Source organism: Triturus cristatus, chromosome 4_1 (genome assembly GCF_964204655.1).
Source record: "Triturus cristatus chromosome 4_1, aTriCri1.1, whole genome shotgun sequence".
In the NCBI taxonomy this organism is placed as follows: domain Eukaryota; kingdom Metazoa; phylum Chordata; class Amphibia; order Caudata; family Salamandridae; genus Triturus; species Triturus cristatus.
The window spans coordinates 956,525,147-956,539,692 of NC_140585.1; the positions used below are offsets into that span (position 1 = coordinate 956,525,147).

Here is a 14,546-nt window from a genome sequence, read left to right on the forward strand (position 1 = left end):
GGGCACCCTCTGCTTTCGTACAGCGCCCTCTCTGCCTGCATACACCAATCCATATTGGATTCCCAATCAGTATGTTTCAATGTCACTCCTCCCTTCCATGTTCTGGCAATATTTTTTTTACCACCATGCAGCCCAATGTAACCCAAATCTTTTCAAATCTCATTAAGTCCGTGGCCTCCCAGATATTCAAAAGACACAATCGGGGGAAGGCTTCGATCGGTTTATGACATATTAGAGACATCGCTGAAACTACCCTTAACCAGAATTCCTGGAGAATGGGGCATTCCCACCATTGATGTAGAAAAGTACCCGGTCGCCCCCACTCCCGGGGGCAGACGGACAGCAGCAGACCCATTTTAAGTAGCGCAGAACTGGTGTAGTACACTCTGTGGAGTATTTTTAAGCTGGATAACCTTGAAACTGGAGCGGATAGCCACTTCCCGTGGTGATGCCAGGGCCTCCCTCCAATCTTCGTCAAAATCTCCCAACATCACCGACCCATTTCACGAGAAGTTTGTCAGAGGCATAAGTAAATTATTGACAATTTTCCAGTATGTTAACGAAATTGCCTTTTCTGGGAGATAATCATCTAATAGTCTATCTTCTAATGTGGAGGAGACCGGCAGATTCGAGTCTTTGGGTATTGCTTTATGCAGTGCGTGTCGCACCTGGAGGTATCGGAAAGTCTCACTCTCACCCTCATGGAGTTGATATTGGGCTTGTAGGTCTCCAAACTAGACAACTCGCCCCGACCACTTTTGAAAGGCCAATGAGATCCCATTTGTCAAACCCTGCTTGTAATGTGAGCATGCCTAATTGAGTCAAATAGAGGAGTAGCCTGAGTAATCTTGCCTCTCCAGCCCAATGCGGCAGTTGCCGCATGCCAAATAGAAACTGTAGTGGAGGTCGGGGTATTTTTAGCGATGTAGTCCAACCCCCCCCCCCCCCCCCCCCTCCCCTATCCATTCTGTATGCAGGGTCAGTGATGGGTCGATGCATCCAGTGGTTGGGAACCACCATTTGCGAGGCCCAGTCATAGGATCTAATCGCTGGGTGAGCGCAGCTTTTGCTCAGTTTAGCCAAGGCAATTCGGGGTGTCCCATTGTTCCACAGTAAGGCACGTACCTTGGCGTCAATGGATAGAAAATATTGAGGTGGGACTAAAAATGGCGTGTTGTGTAAGGCATAATGAAAACGCGGAAGAGCTAACATTTTATAGAGAGCAGCCCGTCCCAGGAGTGTTAGGGGTAAGGACTTCCAGTGTTGAACATCAGCATGGAAACGCTGAAAGGGGGAGATGAGGTTTTCCGAATGAAAGACTTCGGCGTCTTTAGTAATGTATATGCCAAGGTATCGAAATCCGTCCTCAACTATCCGGGCCTCGCAGCCCAAGGGGAGTGTTGGGTGTTTGCCACTTAGGGCGTAGACCAGGATTCGTCCCGGTTGATAGTATACCCGGAATATTTTTGGAAAAGAGCGAAAATATGAAGTACCCTATGTATCGAAAAGCTGGGTCGGGCAAGATAAAGTAAGATATCGTCGGCATAGAGGGAGATTTTTTATCCGTCCACTCCGGAGACCAATTGAGGCCTAGGATCAAGGGATCACCTCTAATCCAAATGGCCAGAGGCGTCCAAGTCCATTCTTAGACCTTGTAAGTGCAGTAAAGCCATAAGGAGTTTGTGGTCTGCAAGTTGGTCATTACGAACTCCACAGCTCCATAATGGCTTTACTGAAAACTGGCAAGTTTGGTATCAAACGTCTTGGCACAATAAACCCACACTGATGCCAGTGTGGGATTTAATGTAAAATGCACTCAGAGGGCATCTTGTAGATTCCCCCTGAAAAACGACCAGCCCTGGTGGTGTTCATGAATGGCTGCCCGCCATTTGCCACCACCAGATGGGTTTCTGGACCCCTGGGTAGAGGGCCTCCGATCTGTGTCCAGAAACCAAGCCCATCCTGGGCGGAGGTGTCATGCCTCCTCCCCCAGAATGGGCTTGGTCCACAAAGTGCCTTTGTAAGCTGTCCCTGCCTTTTGCTGCCCCCAGCAATTGTCTCCCACTGGTTCTGACCCGCACTGTAAGCAGAAGAATCTGTAGGAAAACCAAGTTAGGAGGAGAAGTGTGCCCACCTTTGCCAACCCCCCCCCCCCCCTTCCAGGTGGTGGAGGCGAGGTGAAGCACCCATCTCGGTCCCCTCCATCTTGAATATGAGGGGAGCCAGCCAATTAGGGAGAGGCTCATGCCCCCCTCCCACTGGAGGGTGACATAATAGGTGGTGTACTCCCCAGGTAAGGGACCTATTGACCCAACCTGCACACCCCTGTAACGCCCCTAAATTTAGTATTTTGGGGACAACCCTGAACTTTGCCTCCTCATATTTGAGGAAGAAAGAAGGACCGAAGAGCCATGCTGACCCAGGAAGACGACACTTACTGCTTTGACCCCAGCACTACCGGTCTGTCCCCACTCCTGCCTGCAGCGGAAACCCCGGCATGTCCAGCAGCCTGGAGGACCTGCCCTGCACTCACCTTAAAGACTGTTTCCTGTGAGCACCGGATTTGCTCAACAAAGACTCCAACATGGAACCCTGACCCAGGCGACTCTGCAGTTCTTCACCACTCTGCACCTGATGGCCCAACACCAAAAGAAGTCTCCCTGGTGATCCTGACCTGGAATCTGGTGATCCCGACCTCAAGCCAATGCCTGCAGCATCAACCTGAAAGCCCCCCCCCCCCCCGCACCCTCCCCTTACCGGAGCTTTTAAGAAGACCTGACGCCAAAAGACACCCCTGCACCGGACTCCCCACGGCCTTGGGGGGCCCAACCAACGGTGTCAAGGCATCCCCCAAGAATCCAACTTGCCTCTCCTGATGATCGCCACCTCCAGGAAGCCTCCCTGTCCAATTCTGCAGACTTTTCTTCGAACCGGAGATCTCCATTGAAAACCGCTGGGTCCCCAACGTCGTTTTGGCACTCTGCATCCGGCCGCCTCTGTGCCACTGGTGGTGCAGCTCCTGTGCTGATTGTTGGCTCCTACAGTGCTGATTTTAACCCCAGGAACCTTGGTCTCACACCCGAGTGGCCTGCTCGTAAGCAGCCCCTGACTTAAGGCCCCCTTAGCCCTATTGGCTAAGATTGGGCTCCTGCACTCTGCACCCCGCCGCCCCTTTTCCGCTGGTGGTTCAATTTTAGTATCTAACTGGACCTTGGGGAACCTTGGTCCTAACCTCCAAAAGTCATACTTGCAGGTTGTTTACTTACCTGTAAACTGTTAACACTCTTTCCTATAGGAACCCACGTTACGAGTTTTTGTTCCTAAAAATGTCTGTTGACTTGTGTTTTGTATGGTAGAAAAGTAACTGTGCTTTAAATCAAGAAGTGTCTTTCTTACATTTGTATTGTAAGATCCATGGTGTGATATCTAGGCATATCACCCAGAGAGATGATGTAATCCAAAAATAATCTCACTGTATTATAAACTGTTTTGAAAGCAAATACAAACCGGTAACGATTGCAGATTCAACCACAACTGCATTTCCTTATAAAGTCTTGCATTTGAGAGTATATTTCACTTACCTGTGCCAAGTCCTGCTTGGTTCTAGAAATAAAACATAAGTATACCTTTTCTACACTTACCCAGTTGGTCTGGATTCGGTCTCGGAGTGTGTGCGCGCCATCAGCCTTGATTGAATGAATACAATAAATACTTAATGCTTCCTCCTGATAAGCCTAAATTCTCGACCACACTACCAGAAAGAGAGCTGTTGGTGATTATCTAATGTAGCTTTTTCTATACCTCTGTGGGATCCCCTGGACTCTGTGCACACTATACCTTACTTTGGTATGGTATATACAGAGACCGCTCCCTACAATGTTGAAATGGGTTTTAAAAATACAAGAACGAATGAATGGTGATAGTCTGGCCTTTAAATATTGCTGCTGCAGAGCCCGCAGTCTTGTAAAGACCAGCTGTATAAGCAAGCCCACCTGAGCACTTAATTATAATACTGAATATTTGATGAGTTAAATGACTTTCTATTACTTTGTATTTGTTTCTTTTCGACAGGACAAAATTCTTATAAGCGGTGGAAGAGACAGCTCTGTGACGGTAACTAATGATGGCGCCACCATTTTGAAAGCCATTGGAATAGACAACCCAGCTGCACAAGTACTAGTTGGTAAGTTGTAGGAAAGGCTCAGTCAAAAGACTTCATTTTTCGAAGCCTACTAGCTTGTATAGTGCTACATGTAACCATATAGCAGGAATATATTCCCTAAGTACAAGTTGACTCATAGTTGCATATACATACTTGTGCGTTTAGATACATACATGTGTAATTTATTTACTATAAAGTCCCAGAACCTGATCTCTCATGTGGTAGGCACTCAGTGCAAGGTTCTTAACATGCAGTGATGCTTTCTCAGTTTTATTCATTTACTTTTTTGAAGAACGTTTCTGGCTTTCTCATTAGAATAATCTCTGCAATTGAGATGATTGATTAAATGTGAATGTAAACCTGGATTCAAGAATGTTTGAGTAGTCTCAAGTGTGCCTCACAATGCCAGTGTGCAGTTGTAGGGATATTATTCTTGCGTGATCCAAGATTTTTTATTTAGTGCACTGTAGGGTATCCTTGTCAAATATTAGCAAGTGCATTCAGATTCTATCGAAGCTCAGTTTTGTATCCAACATGCTTCTTGTAGGCAGGCCATTGTTCTAGGCAATTGTTGATTGCAATATTCTGTTCCTAACTATAGAAAGGGAGAGCTCTTTGCCTGTCATATGTGTTAGAGGGTTTGTGCTGTGATGATTCTTGCTCCTAAACGTGTAGTCCACTTACTAATAAGATCTTCTTTCAACCCAGGAGCGAATGGTTGATATTGCTTTATAGTGCTTCCTTGTATGTTTTGTGTCTAAGCTTGATGCATTTTCGAAAGAATGTTCAGAATTAAGGACGTTACCTAAAAGAAGTCGCTCACAATGCCTTTCGTATTGTTGTCGATCCTTTCACATTCTGTGTATAGTGAACTGGATTACAGTAATGTAGCCTCACCCTGTGCAAATCCAAAATATTCTCCTGCTGAGTAAGTTTTCTGTATTCAGACTATTTAAATGGCAGCATTTCAAATCATGATTCGATATAACACCTATGGTCTGGTTGTTTCAGTGCATCTCAGAAAGGTCGCCACAGTATCGTGACCGCTTTAGCTTAAGGTCATTGGTCAGAGAATCAAAAGGTGTTGCAGTTTCTGCCATTGATAGCTATATGATGAAAAGCTGCATTAGTGGGTATTGTATTTTACCTTGTAACTGATGTGCCTGTATCAACTAGCGAGACAGAAGCTGACTTCATGCATATGGCCTCCACATACAGAGTAATAGTAAAATATTGTGTTTGGGTGGGGTCCAAATGGCACCCTATCACTGATAATCTGATTAAACTGTCAGACCGTGCCTCTTGGGCAAAGCTTCCAAAAATAGAAGGGTTAAGATGAGATGCAGTGATGCAGGTTTATTGCGCTGGGTTCAATGTTAGCGAAACTCTGCTTTGCCAGTACACTTCCTGCATCGGCTCAAGCCTGAGGAAGGCTACATCAGGCATGATAATAAGGTGGCGAAAGACCCTTCTGAATGGCCAGCTGTGATACAGAAATTGAAAAATGAGTGAAGTTGTTGTAACTTACCAAGAAAATCTCAAAGACAACTGGGGAGAAGTAACTCAAAACAAATTATGCGATTCTTAGAAAAGTTGTAAATGAGTATGAAGAAGATCTCATAAGGAGAAAAGCTAAATATTTTGAAGTGACCAGCTGGGCTACCAAATTGGATATGTATACCCCTTAGCTAAAAAAATATTGCATTTACCAATAGAAACCATCGACCACTTTACCACCAACTTCCACACAACCACCATCAAGCTCCGACATTGAGCCAATGAGGTAGAAGCAACCACCTCAAGACTAGTGGTGGATGTTTTAGGGGAGCACAACAGACATAGACTTGTTATAAAGAACCAATATATACCAAATACCGAAATGACAGGAGGCTATTATTTCTCGGTTGCAAAGAACCCAAAATAAACACCATCAAATCACTGTTATTTACTGTCATTTGGGGTTCTAATCTAAAACTTCTGATGACTAATACTTCTATAGAAGAAGCTTTTTCAAAATATATGAGCTAGCATTACTTGATTAGTATGTAAATATCCCAATTTTCTGGCAATATTTGATTAATCATATTGTGAGGGGTGGGCGTCACACCCTCAAGGGATTACTTAAGCACAATCTAATGCTCAACCAACCATTCCCTAAATTATGATACAGAAGTTGTCAGAACCCCAGATGCCAGACCCCTTAGGGTATCGTTAGGAAACAGTGGGGTGCATAGGAGGGAGGGGGCCTGGGGCAACAGGCTGAGCCTCTGGATGGGTGTATTGCTTAGTCACAGTATTGAGGGCTGTAGCAGATATGAGGGGGTGGGGCTGAAGTTGCAGAAGTAACTTTCAGCATCCCAAGAATGAATACTTATTCACTGTGCCTATCTGATATCACCAGTGCAGTAAGTGATGTGCCTGCTAATGGTTGAAATGTACAGTACTCGAGAGTAGGGCCTAAGGATGCTTACTCTTATTTTTCAGTCTCAGCACATCTCAAGCCATGCAACTGTGATACTGATTATTGAATGTTTAGCGTTTAGACCACAAAAAGGTTTCTTTCAATCCGTCATGTTACGTTTGCCCATTTCTTCTAGAACAGTTCACCGAAATACAGGTGTGTTGTATGATTTAAAAAGGGCTAAGCTAGGGAGTTGGCCTTTGCTACATTTTGACAAGGATTTGAGGGCTACTGGTCAGGATTTCTAAGCCCCTTTTTATAGTGCTTTGTGTTCCGTTACCTAAAAAGCATACACAGACACCACTCCAGGAAGGGAATCACGCTGACTGCATTAGATTTATGGCAGTTTTTTTTCTTTGCTTTAGTACTTGTCGATGGATGTAGTTTAATTTAGTTTTTCCTCCATTTAAAATTGGTTGTCTTTCAAATTTAAATTTTCATGGCACCTCCAGGTAAAATGGTTAACCTCACCTCTGCATTCTCATCTTCGTTACATATGCCAAAGAAGTAATACAAAAATCTGGATGGGAGACTATGGAAAATAACTCTGTTACCTGTAACTATGGTACCGGTATTCCTTTATGAATGCTCACCAGCCTACTTTCTTTTTGGGTGGTTGTTCCAGCCAGAACTGTGTGGTGTTTAGGAGGAGTTTGGCATTTGATTGGGTGATCAGCTAGTTGGCTCACTGAAACAGCACTTCAGCTATTCACAGCTTTTGGTCCTGCAGCTAGGTGACTGAATAGGTAGTGAACCTAAGTAATAGGAATATCCTATTATATGTCCTGAATGTTTTTTGTTTTGTGCTTATGTATCCGGTAATAAGAAATATTACAATGCACACTTAATGTATTGATGTATTACATTTTTAGACATCTCCAAGGTCCAAGATGATGAAGTTGGAGATGGAACAACATCTGTGACTGTTCTGGCAGCTGAACTTTTAAGGGTAACAAGCCTAGCATGCTATTTTGTGCATTTTGATTGTTAGTAATGACACTTCAAGACTGCCACGTTCTACAGGTTTGATAGCTAATGAATTCCTTTGCTGCAGAATCTCAAACCCCTTGCCTTTCCCCAGAGGTTTTTCTTTTGAAGTTTGGCTACTGTGTCCTCACAGCTTCATACCCTTTCTACCACAAAAGGAATCCAGCCAAAATCTGGACCTCCTGAATCCCCCCCGGCACATACTGGGGGTTCTAAATCGATCCAGGGTTTAGGGATTCCCCTGGAGGAACAGGGAAGGTGACTAAAATGCAGCAAAATGCTGATTGTTTTTGGAAAAATTGAGGAAAAAATGTGGTGTGCAGGAAAGCTTGTTTTGTAAGAATGCCATTCACAATTGTTTTTAATCAGCTACTGTCTTCATCTTTCCAGCTTCTAGGAACAAGAAAGTTAAAAAAAAGAATTAAAAAAACTTTTTTTAGTGGTAGTAAATATATGTACCACATTTGAGTCCGAGAGTTCAGGACAGTCTGAAGTTGCATGGTGGCAGTTGTGCCTACTGGGGTCTTTGCCTCTGTTGTCCTGCAAACCCTCAGACCGGGGTCAAGTAATTATTTTAGTAATTAACTTTCAAGGATAACCGGGCAGAGCCATCTCCGGCTAGAATCTCAAACTCAGCCTTGTAACAAATAGTATGCGATAAATCAATGTCCTCAGTGCTTTTTCTTTTAAAATAGGAAATACTTTAATACATGCTGTGAATAGCGTTAAAAATGCGTACACAATGGAAAATTGAAAAACCAGTGGTGAAAAACCATTTAAGGGTCTCACAAGCTACAGGGGGTGCACACTAAAGAGGTGTCTCAGAAATCAACTGACTCCTTGTAAGCAGACCGGGACACACAGGTCTGAGCCCCCTTTTTAATGTTTTGTGTGTGAGCTGCCCCTAACTACTAGAACCACAATACTCCAATATTTGCCCACGTTATAACCTGTGCTATGCAGTTCTAAAATGCAAGGCCTACTGGCTTTGTCACAAGATTCTTACAGAGCAGCAGGAGTACTAGAGTATCGATAAACATTTCAACATGTTAGTACAATTGTGAACACACTTTCCCTTTCGCTATGAAAAATCCATGCCTATAAGTTTGTACGGTTTTCCATTGTAAATATTGCAAAACAATGAACATTTGAATGCAACTGGTATTTTTACATGTTGTATCAAGTTTCATACCAATCTCTCTAAGCCCAGAACTCGGCGACTCCCAGGCCATGCCACAAGGTCAGCCCTGGAAGGTCTTTAAATGGGGGAGGGGGAGGGGGATACTGCCTCCAAAATCCTAAATTGCCTGTCTGATTAGACTTTGTGCTCCAATCTGTGTAGAATGTCTTCCTTTTTAGGTCTCGCCTAGGGATGCAGCGTATGCGTTGCTCGCCTTGGTGAGACCTATAGTCGCCGGTTTCTCTGCCGAAGGGAGACAGGAGGTGGCACGCGGGAACAGGAGATGTGCACTTCGTATGCGTGCACATCTCCTGTCCCCGCGTGAACACAGCGCGCACATGGCACACTTTCACTTTTCCTCCCCCTTAGTTAGTTTCAGTGTTGCGCTGCTGGCCGCGCTTTCCGACACACACCACATCATCCGAGGACAAAGCAGGAAGATGGCTGCCCGCGGTGTGATACCCCTCGAGGAGGGTGAACTCCACAGGTTACCAGAGACACGCACCTCGTTAAACTGATAGCGCCCTTTCTTTTCATGAGCGCAGCCACTGCTTCCTGTAAATTGCCTTGTTAATCTCCATTATTAGGTTAATGGGCGTAATGTGTTTTAGATCTCCGTATCTGCATCACTAGCATTCCTGCAGGCAGAAATCTCAACCAGATGTCTGACTCGCGTCCAACCCCGCCGCGCACTCCCTTTCATGTGGTCCTTATTAAAGAGAATAGCTTTGCATGGCGATCCAACCCTTGCACTTATCACAATTGGGGCTGTTTAGTCACATTCTAGTGTACGACGGCGCTGATAATGTTAAAAGGCCCGGGGGCTGTGGTCTGGACCTTTACATCCGGCTGCTCAGGGGATAGTAGGCGCAAGCCGCATAGCTGATACCAAGCCCCGCCCACTGCCCATCCAAATTGTCAACCCAAGGAACTGGCTTCGAACCTAGAAATAGTACCTGAAATTAACCTTTTATATTTTTCGTCTAGTGCGCTGCTTAATGACCACAGCAACTAGGGAGGGAAAAGGAGGCCTTGGGTAAAGATTTGTTATCATTGATGTGAACATTTACTGTTTTAAAGCGCTCTGATACCTTTGGGTCTAGCTAGCGCCATATATAACTCTCAAATAAGTTACAGTAAGAGATGATAGTTGCAGCTCCTAGAAATGGCTGAATTGTGATATAAACCTCTACATAACAAGTATTACTATTGTTTGCACTGCCAGGGCATATGTAAGAGAAACACAATAACAAGCATTTGCAATGCAATAGGTCTCACATTTACGAGAGTTTGAGCTATTGGCATTGTAAATGACAATGCCTTTTATTTGTGTTGTTTTTTAAAACATAAATAAAAGGCATTTAACAATGCCAGTTGCTTAAACTCTCGCAAATGCGAGACCTATTACATTACAAATGCTTGTTTTATTTGTTATGGTTCTCTGTAAATTAAAAATCAGCTGTTCACAGAAGTCTGCATAACTATGCTATGTATTTATCACAGTGCAAACTTTGATAATGTGGGACTAGCCAAACTTTCAGGATGAACAATAGCATAGTAGGGCATCACAAAGTATAGGCCACCTTTTTTTATTTTTTTCATTTTATATTTAGACACAAACTTTATAAAACATTATAGTAGATAGACTACAACTGATGCCACTCCCACTTTTCTTACCATCTTGGCTTAATACAATGTATGTTACAATAATTATACAAGACCATGTTTGCACTTCTGAATGCTTATGTTCATTCTCAACACTTTTTAACAGGTGGTTCTGGAGAGGTGCCCATATCTCCTTTTGCCTTCAGGCTTCTGAGAGTAGTAATTATTTATAGTTACAGTGGCTCACTACAGTAGGGGAGGCCATATAATAACTGAGTTGGACTACCATCCTTTTTGCCAGAAGAAGCGCTCAACCTATGACTTTACAGTTTGTATCCAACAGAATAGCACAATTTGCTGCGTTATCTGTATTAGGACGTCTTTCATCTTTTTGTTATGTTTCCATCACTTGTAACCAGTATTTCAGGATTTTTGCTCACTCCCATGTGAGAAGAAAGAAAACAGCTGTTTCCTCCCCACATTGATTGCATCTCAAGTCTGGTCTTAGTCACCATTTGTATAGCACTAATAGAGACTGGTATACTCTCTGAATGAATCTGAAATTTGTTTTAACCTACTGCTTGGTAAGTGTTTGCCCTTTTGAACGCAGCAATACATAAACAATTCTCACGTTAGAGGAAGTTCCAAGTCTGCATGTCATTCTGCCCTGTTTAGGCAGTCTTGCATGTGTAGTGCCCCTGTGTGTCACAATATAATGTGGCAATAAGTTTACAAAGGGTTGTAGCTGCGATAAGTGACTCTAACGGCTTGAAGTGGTCGGGTTCCTGTGGGAACTCAGGTGTGTGGTTTGTCTGCATGATAATTTTAGTCTATGGCATAGGGTTGCCTATTCCCATTGGACAGGTTTCTGCTTGCTGCATCTAGGTTATTTATGGAATATTTTACTCCAATTTTATGTAGGATTTATAATGAATATAATAAATTACAAATCCGATTGTGGCCCCTGTGCTAATATCTGCTAAATTGTGCCTGAAATGAAAATAGGTCTGTAACCTTCACTCATGAACTCTGATATCCACGCCCTTTATATAGTCAATGAAGCAAAAGATGCAGGATTTTTATAAAACATCACCAACACTGCTGTAACCTTCATCTTGGGCACTCTCTAAGACCTTACTCCACATCCAGATCTTTTGACGCAACCTACTCTAGAGCAATGCAGAGCACCCCTTCAGATGTGCAAAGTCATGACATGCAGATAAGGGAAAGGTGATGATTCAGAAACCTCTCGAGGAGATATGCAAGATATTGATTAGGAGGATTAGGTTCTGGAGGAACAACCAAGCTCGGGGCCCAAGGGGCTCTCCACCAGATGACATGTCGAGCTTTCACATGCCAGTGGATAGAGCAGCCCAGAAATGTAACCTACCTATAACCATCTGTTAAAAAAACCAAACTCTGTTTTTAATTTGATTTTAAAGGCGTGAGTACTATATCCATCAAAACCATTCCATTACTTGGCCCTCTTCTGTAGGAAGAGGGCCTGTATGAGAAATCGTGGCAAAGGCTTCACTCCTCTCAAGACTGGAGAAGAAACATAACATTATGTACACAACTCAGTCATGTTTGCTCAACCCAGTCAGGACTGACTTTGTCATCTCGGCAGCAGCACAAAGGTTGCATAATCCAGCAATACCATGTATAGTTCCAACTAAAGAGGGTAAGAGACTGCACGTTATTAACAAAAGAATCGGTGTTTTGTCAGCAACAGCTGTTCAGATTTCTACTGCAGAAGCAACTCTGGCACTTTGACATAGCAATATATCTCAAACTGCAAGAAGACTGCAGTGAGCAAGCAAAATGTATTGTAAGAGAATGTGAAATATCATCTGTCCCATTGACACCTCATTGGATGCTTTCAATATTGCTGACAAATGGCAACAAGCCATTTTAAGAAGAACTGGTTGGCTTTGAAGTACCTCTATCCTCCTGGAGGCGCAGTTGAGAATTGATATACCCTTTGATCTCTCTGACAAACATGAGGATAAAGCTTTACAGACCATTAAAACTGACACTGCTAAATCATTACAAATCCTGTCGAAAAAGCAGCCTTACCCTTACTACTTGACGTAACCGTATAGCTTGTGTTATTTTAATTCAGGGGTTTCCAGATCCTTTTGTCACTACAGGCATGGTTACTACTCTTAGGAACAGGGTATCGCGCCTTACAAAAGGCAATAATCAGGATGAAAACAGCAGTGGAAAGAAAGAGGCCATTCAGCCAACACGGTCCAAAACAGGAACTGACACATGACTTCCGTTTGTCCTGACTGTCGGCATCCATGCCTCTGGAAGGGAACATAAAGGAATTTTAACCTGCATGGCAAAATAAAGCATTGGATGGCTGGGTCCTAGATATAGCTCAATATGGTCATGCAGTAGGGTTTACTATGGTATAAAAAATTTCACCTCCAAAAACATAGCAATATCAAAATCCAATAAAGAAATGTCTTTTAAACCCTGCAGTAGAACGAGTACCTCCCAATAACAAGCATTGGCATAGCCAATAGGTCTCGCTTTTGGGACCGTCTAAGTATTTAGTTACGCAGCACAATATTCTCGGTGCAACAACAACTGTTGCATAGCTAAACACTTAAAAGGTTCCAAAGGCGATACCTATTGGCTATGCCAATGCTTGTTATTACTGGCACTGAACAAAACATGCCGTGGAGATGGCAACCCGATTTCCGCTCCAGAAGTGGCAAGACACACGTTATGATTAACCCCTACAGGGATGGTTTTTAAATTACAATCCGCACTCATGGACTGAAAGATGAAAAGGGTTTCCACTCACAAAAGGGACGGGGCGCAATGCATTGCCTTCACAATACTGTGAGAAAGTGGCTCTTATATACTGTTCCCTAATAGGTACAGGGTATACAGAGTCCACAGTCCCCCAGAGGCTGATAGAGGTCAAAGTTAGGTATGACCTTACTCTCAAAAGTGGTAGCTTGGTCGAGCAGTAAGGCATTACCAGAGGACAGTGTAAAGCATTTATTGTACACACTCAGTCAGCAAATGGTTTCACACACTCAATAACTGAACTCTAGGCCAATGGTTTATATATATAAAATATATGCTTGTTTTATTTTTAGAACCACAAAGGGGATAAAAATATACTTTCTCAGAATGAGAGGTTGAATATAAATACTTTTGCCTTAAGCAATAAATTTTTGTAAACGGTCACAGTTGGTTGCAATAAACAATCCTATTTCCTAAACATAACAATGCATTGAGCTCAATGGTAAATTCAGTTTATTTGTAATAAATTACTTTTCAGATTACTTTTGGAATTCCAGGTCTGGCTCCTAGATCCAGCCCTGGGTTAGTATTCAGAATCAAGTGATGAAAGTCGACTTAATAACTGTAATGATTTTTAAATAATATTTAGCTATTTCAAAAGTTAGCACTTAGAAAATATTTCAAAGAAAACATTCAATGGATCTCTATGGCAAGAAATTCAAATTGCAGGTAGAGTACTTTATCGTTACTTTAGTAATCCAGGACTGGGTACCTAGACCCAGGACTGGGGTCCTTATCAAAAACAGGTAAGTAATTTCGTTTGCAGAAATGGTACGATTTTAGAAGAATATTTCAAATTTGCAAAAGTAGACACTTAGAAGAAATTTCACAGAAAAGCAGACAATGGTTTCCTATGGGAGAAAAATGGGTTAGAGGTAAGTATAGTTGTGGGCACTTTTCAGAGTCAGGGCTGGGCACCAAGATCCAGCACTGGGAGCTCACCTAGGAGCAGGTGAGTAAATTCGTTTTTGTCACTTGGCTGATTTTTAGTGAATATTTGCAGTTTTGAAAAGTTCACACTTAGAAGATTTTTCAAGAAAAAGCCAGTCAATGTTACCCTATGAGGAAAATGAAGTTAGCGGTTTAAGGGTAAGTACTCGACTGGCAGAGTTGAAATTCCGGGCATAGACTCAGGGGTCCCCCAGTGTCAGGTAGGTACAGTTGGTTCACCCTCAGCGGTTTCAGGACGGCCGGGTGCAGAGAGAGTTAGGCCCAATGTTATCCTATGAGAGATAGGGGGGCCTTGGTTGGTGGCTGCTGTCTGGCAAGCCACGCGGCTGTGGGAGCTGGGCTCCTGGGCTCCTGGTCACTTACTCAGGGCAAGTGGG

The 14,546-nt window shown here is 43.2% G+C and overlaps 1 protein-coding gene across 1 annotated transcript in view; it reads left to right on the top strand.

The window, feature by feature from the left end:
* The window catches only part of CCT2 (chaperonin containing TCP1 subunit 2), a 284,562-nt gene that overhangs the window by 16,986 nt on the left and 253,030 nt on the right, over nt 1-14,546 (top strand). The window contains exons 4-5 of the mRNA XM_085653840.1: nt 4,072-4,183; nt 7,496-7,572. Of these exons, the coding sequence (XP_085509966.1) occupies nt 4,072-4,183; nt 7,496-7,572 (189 nt within the window). The remainder of the gene's footprint in view (nt 1-4,071; nt 4,184-7,495; nt 7,573-14,546) is intronic.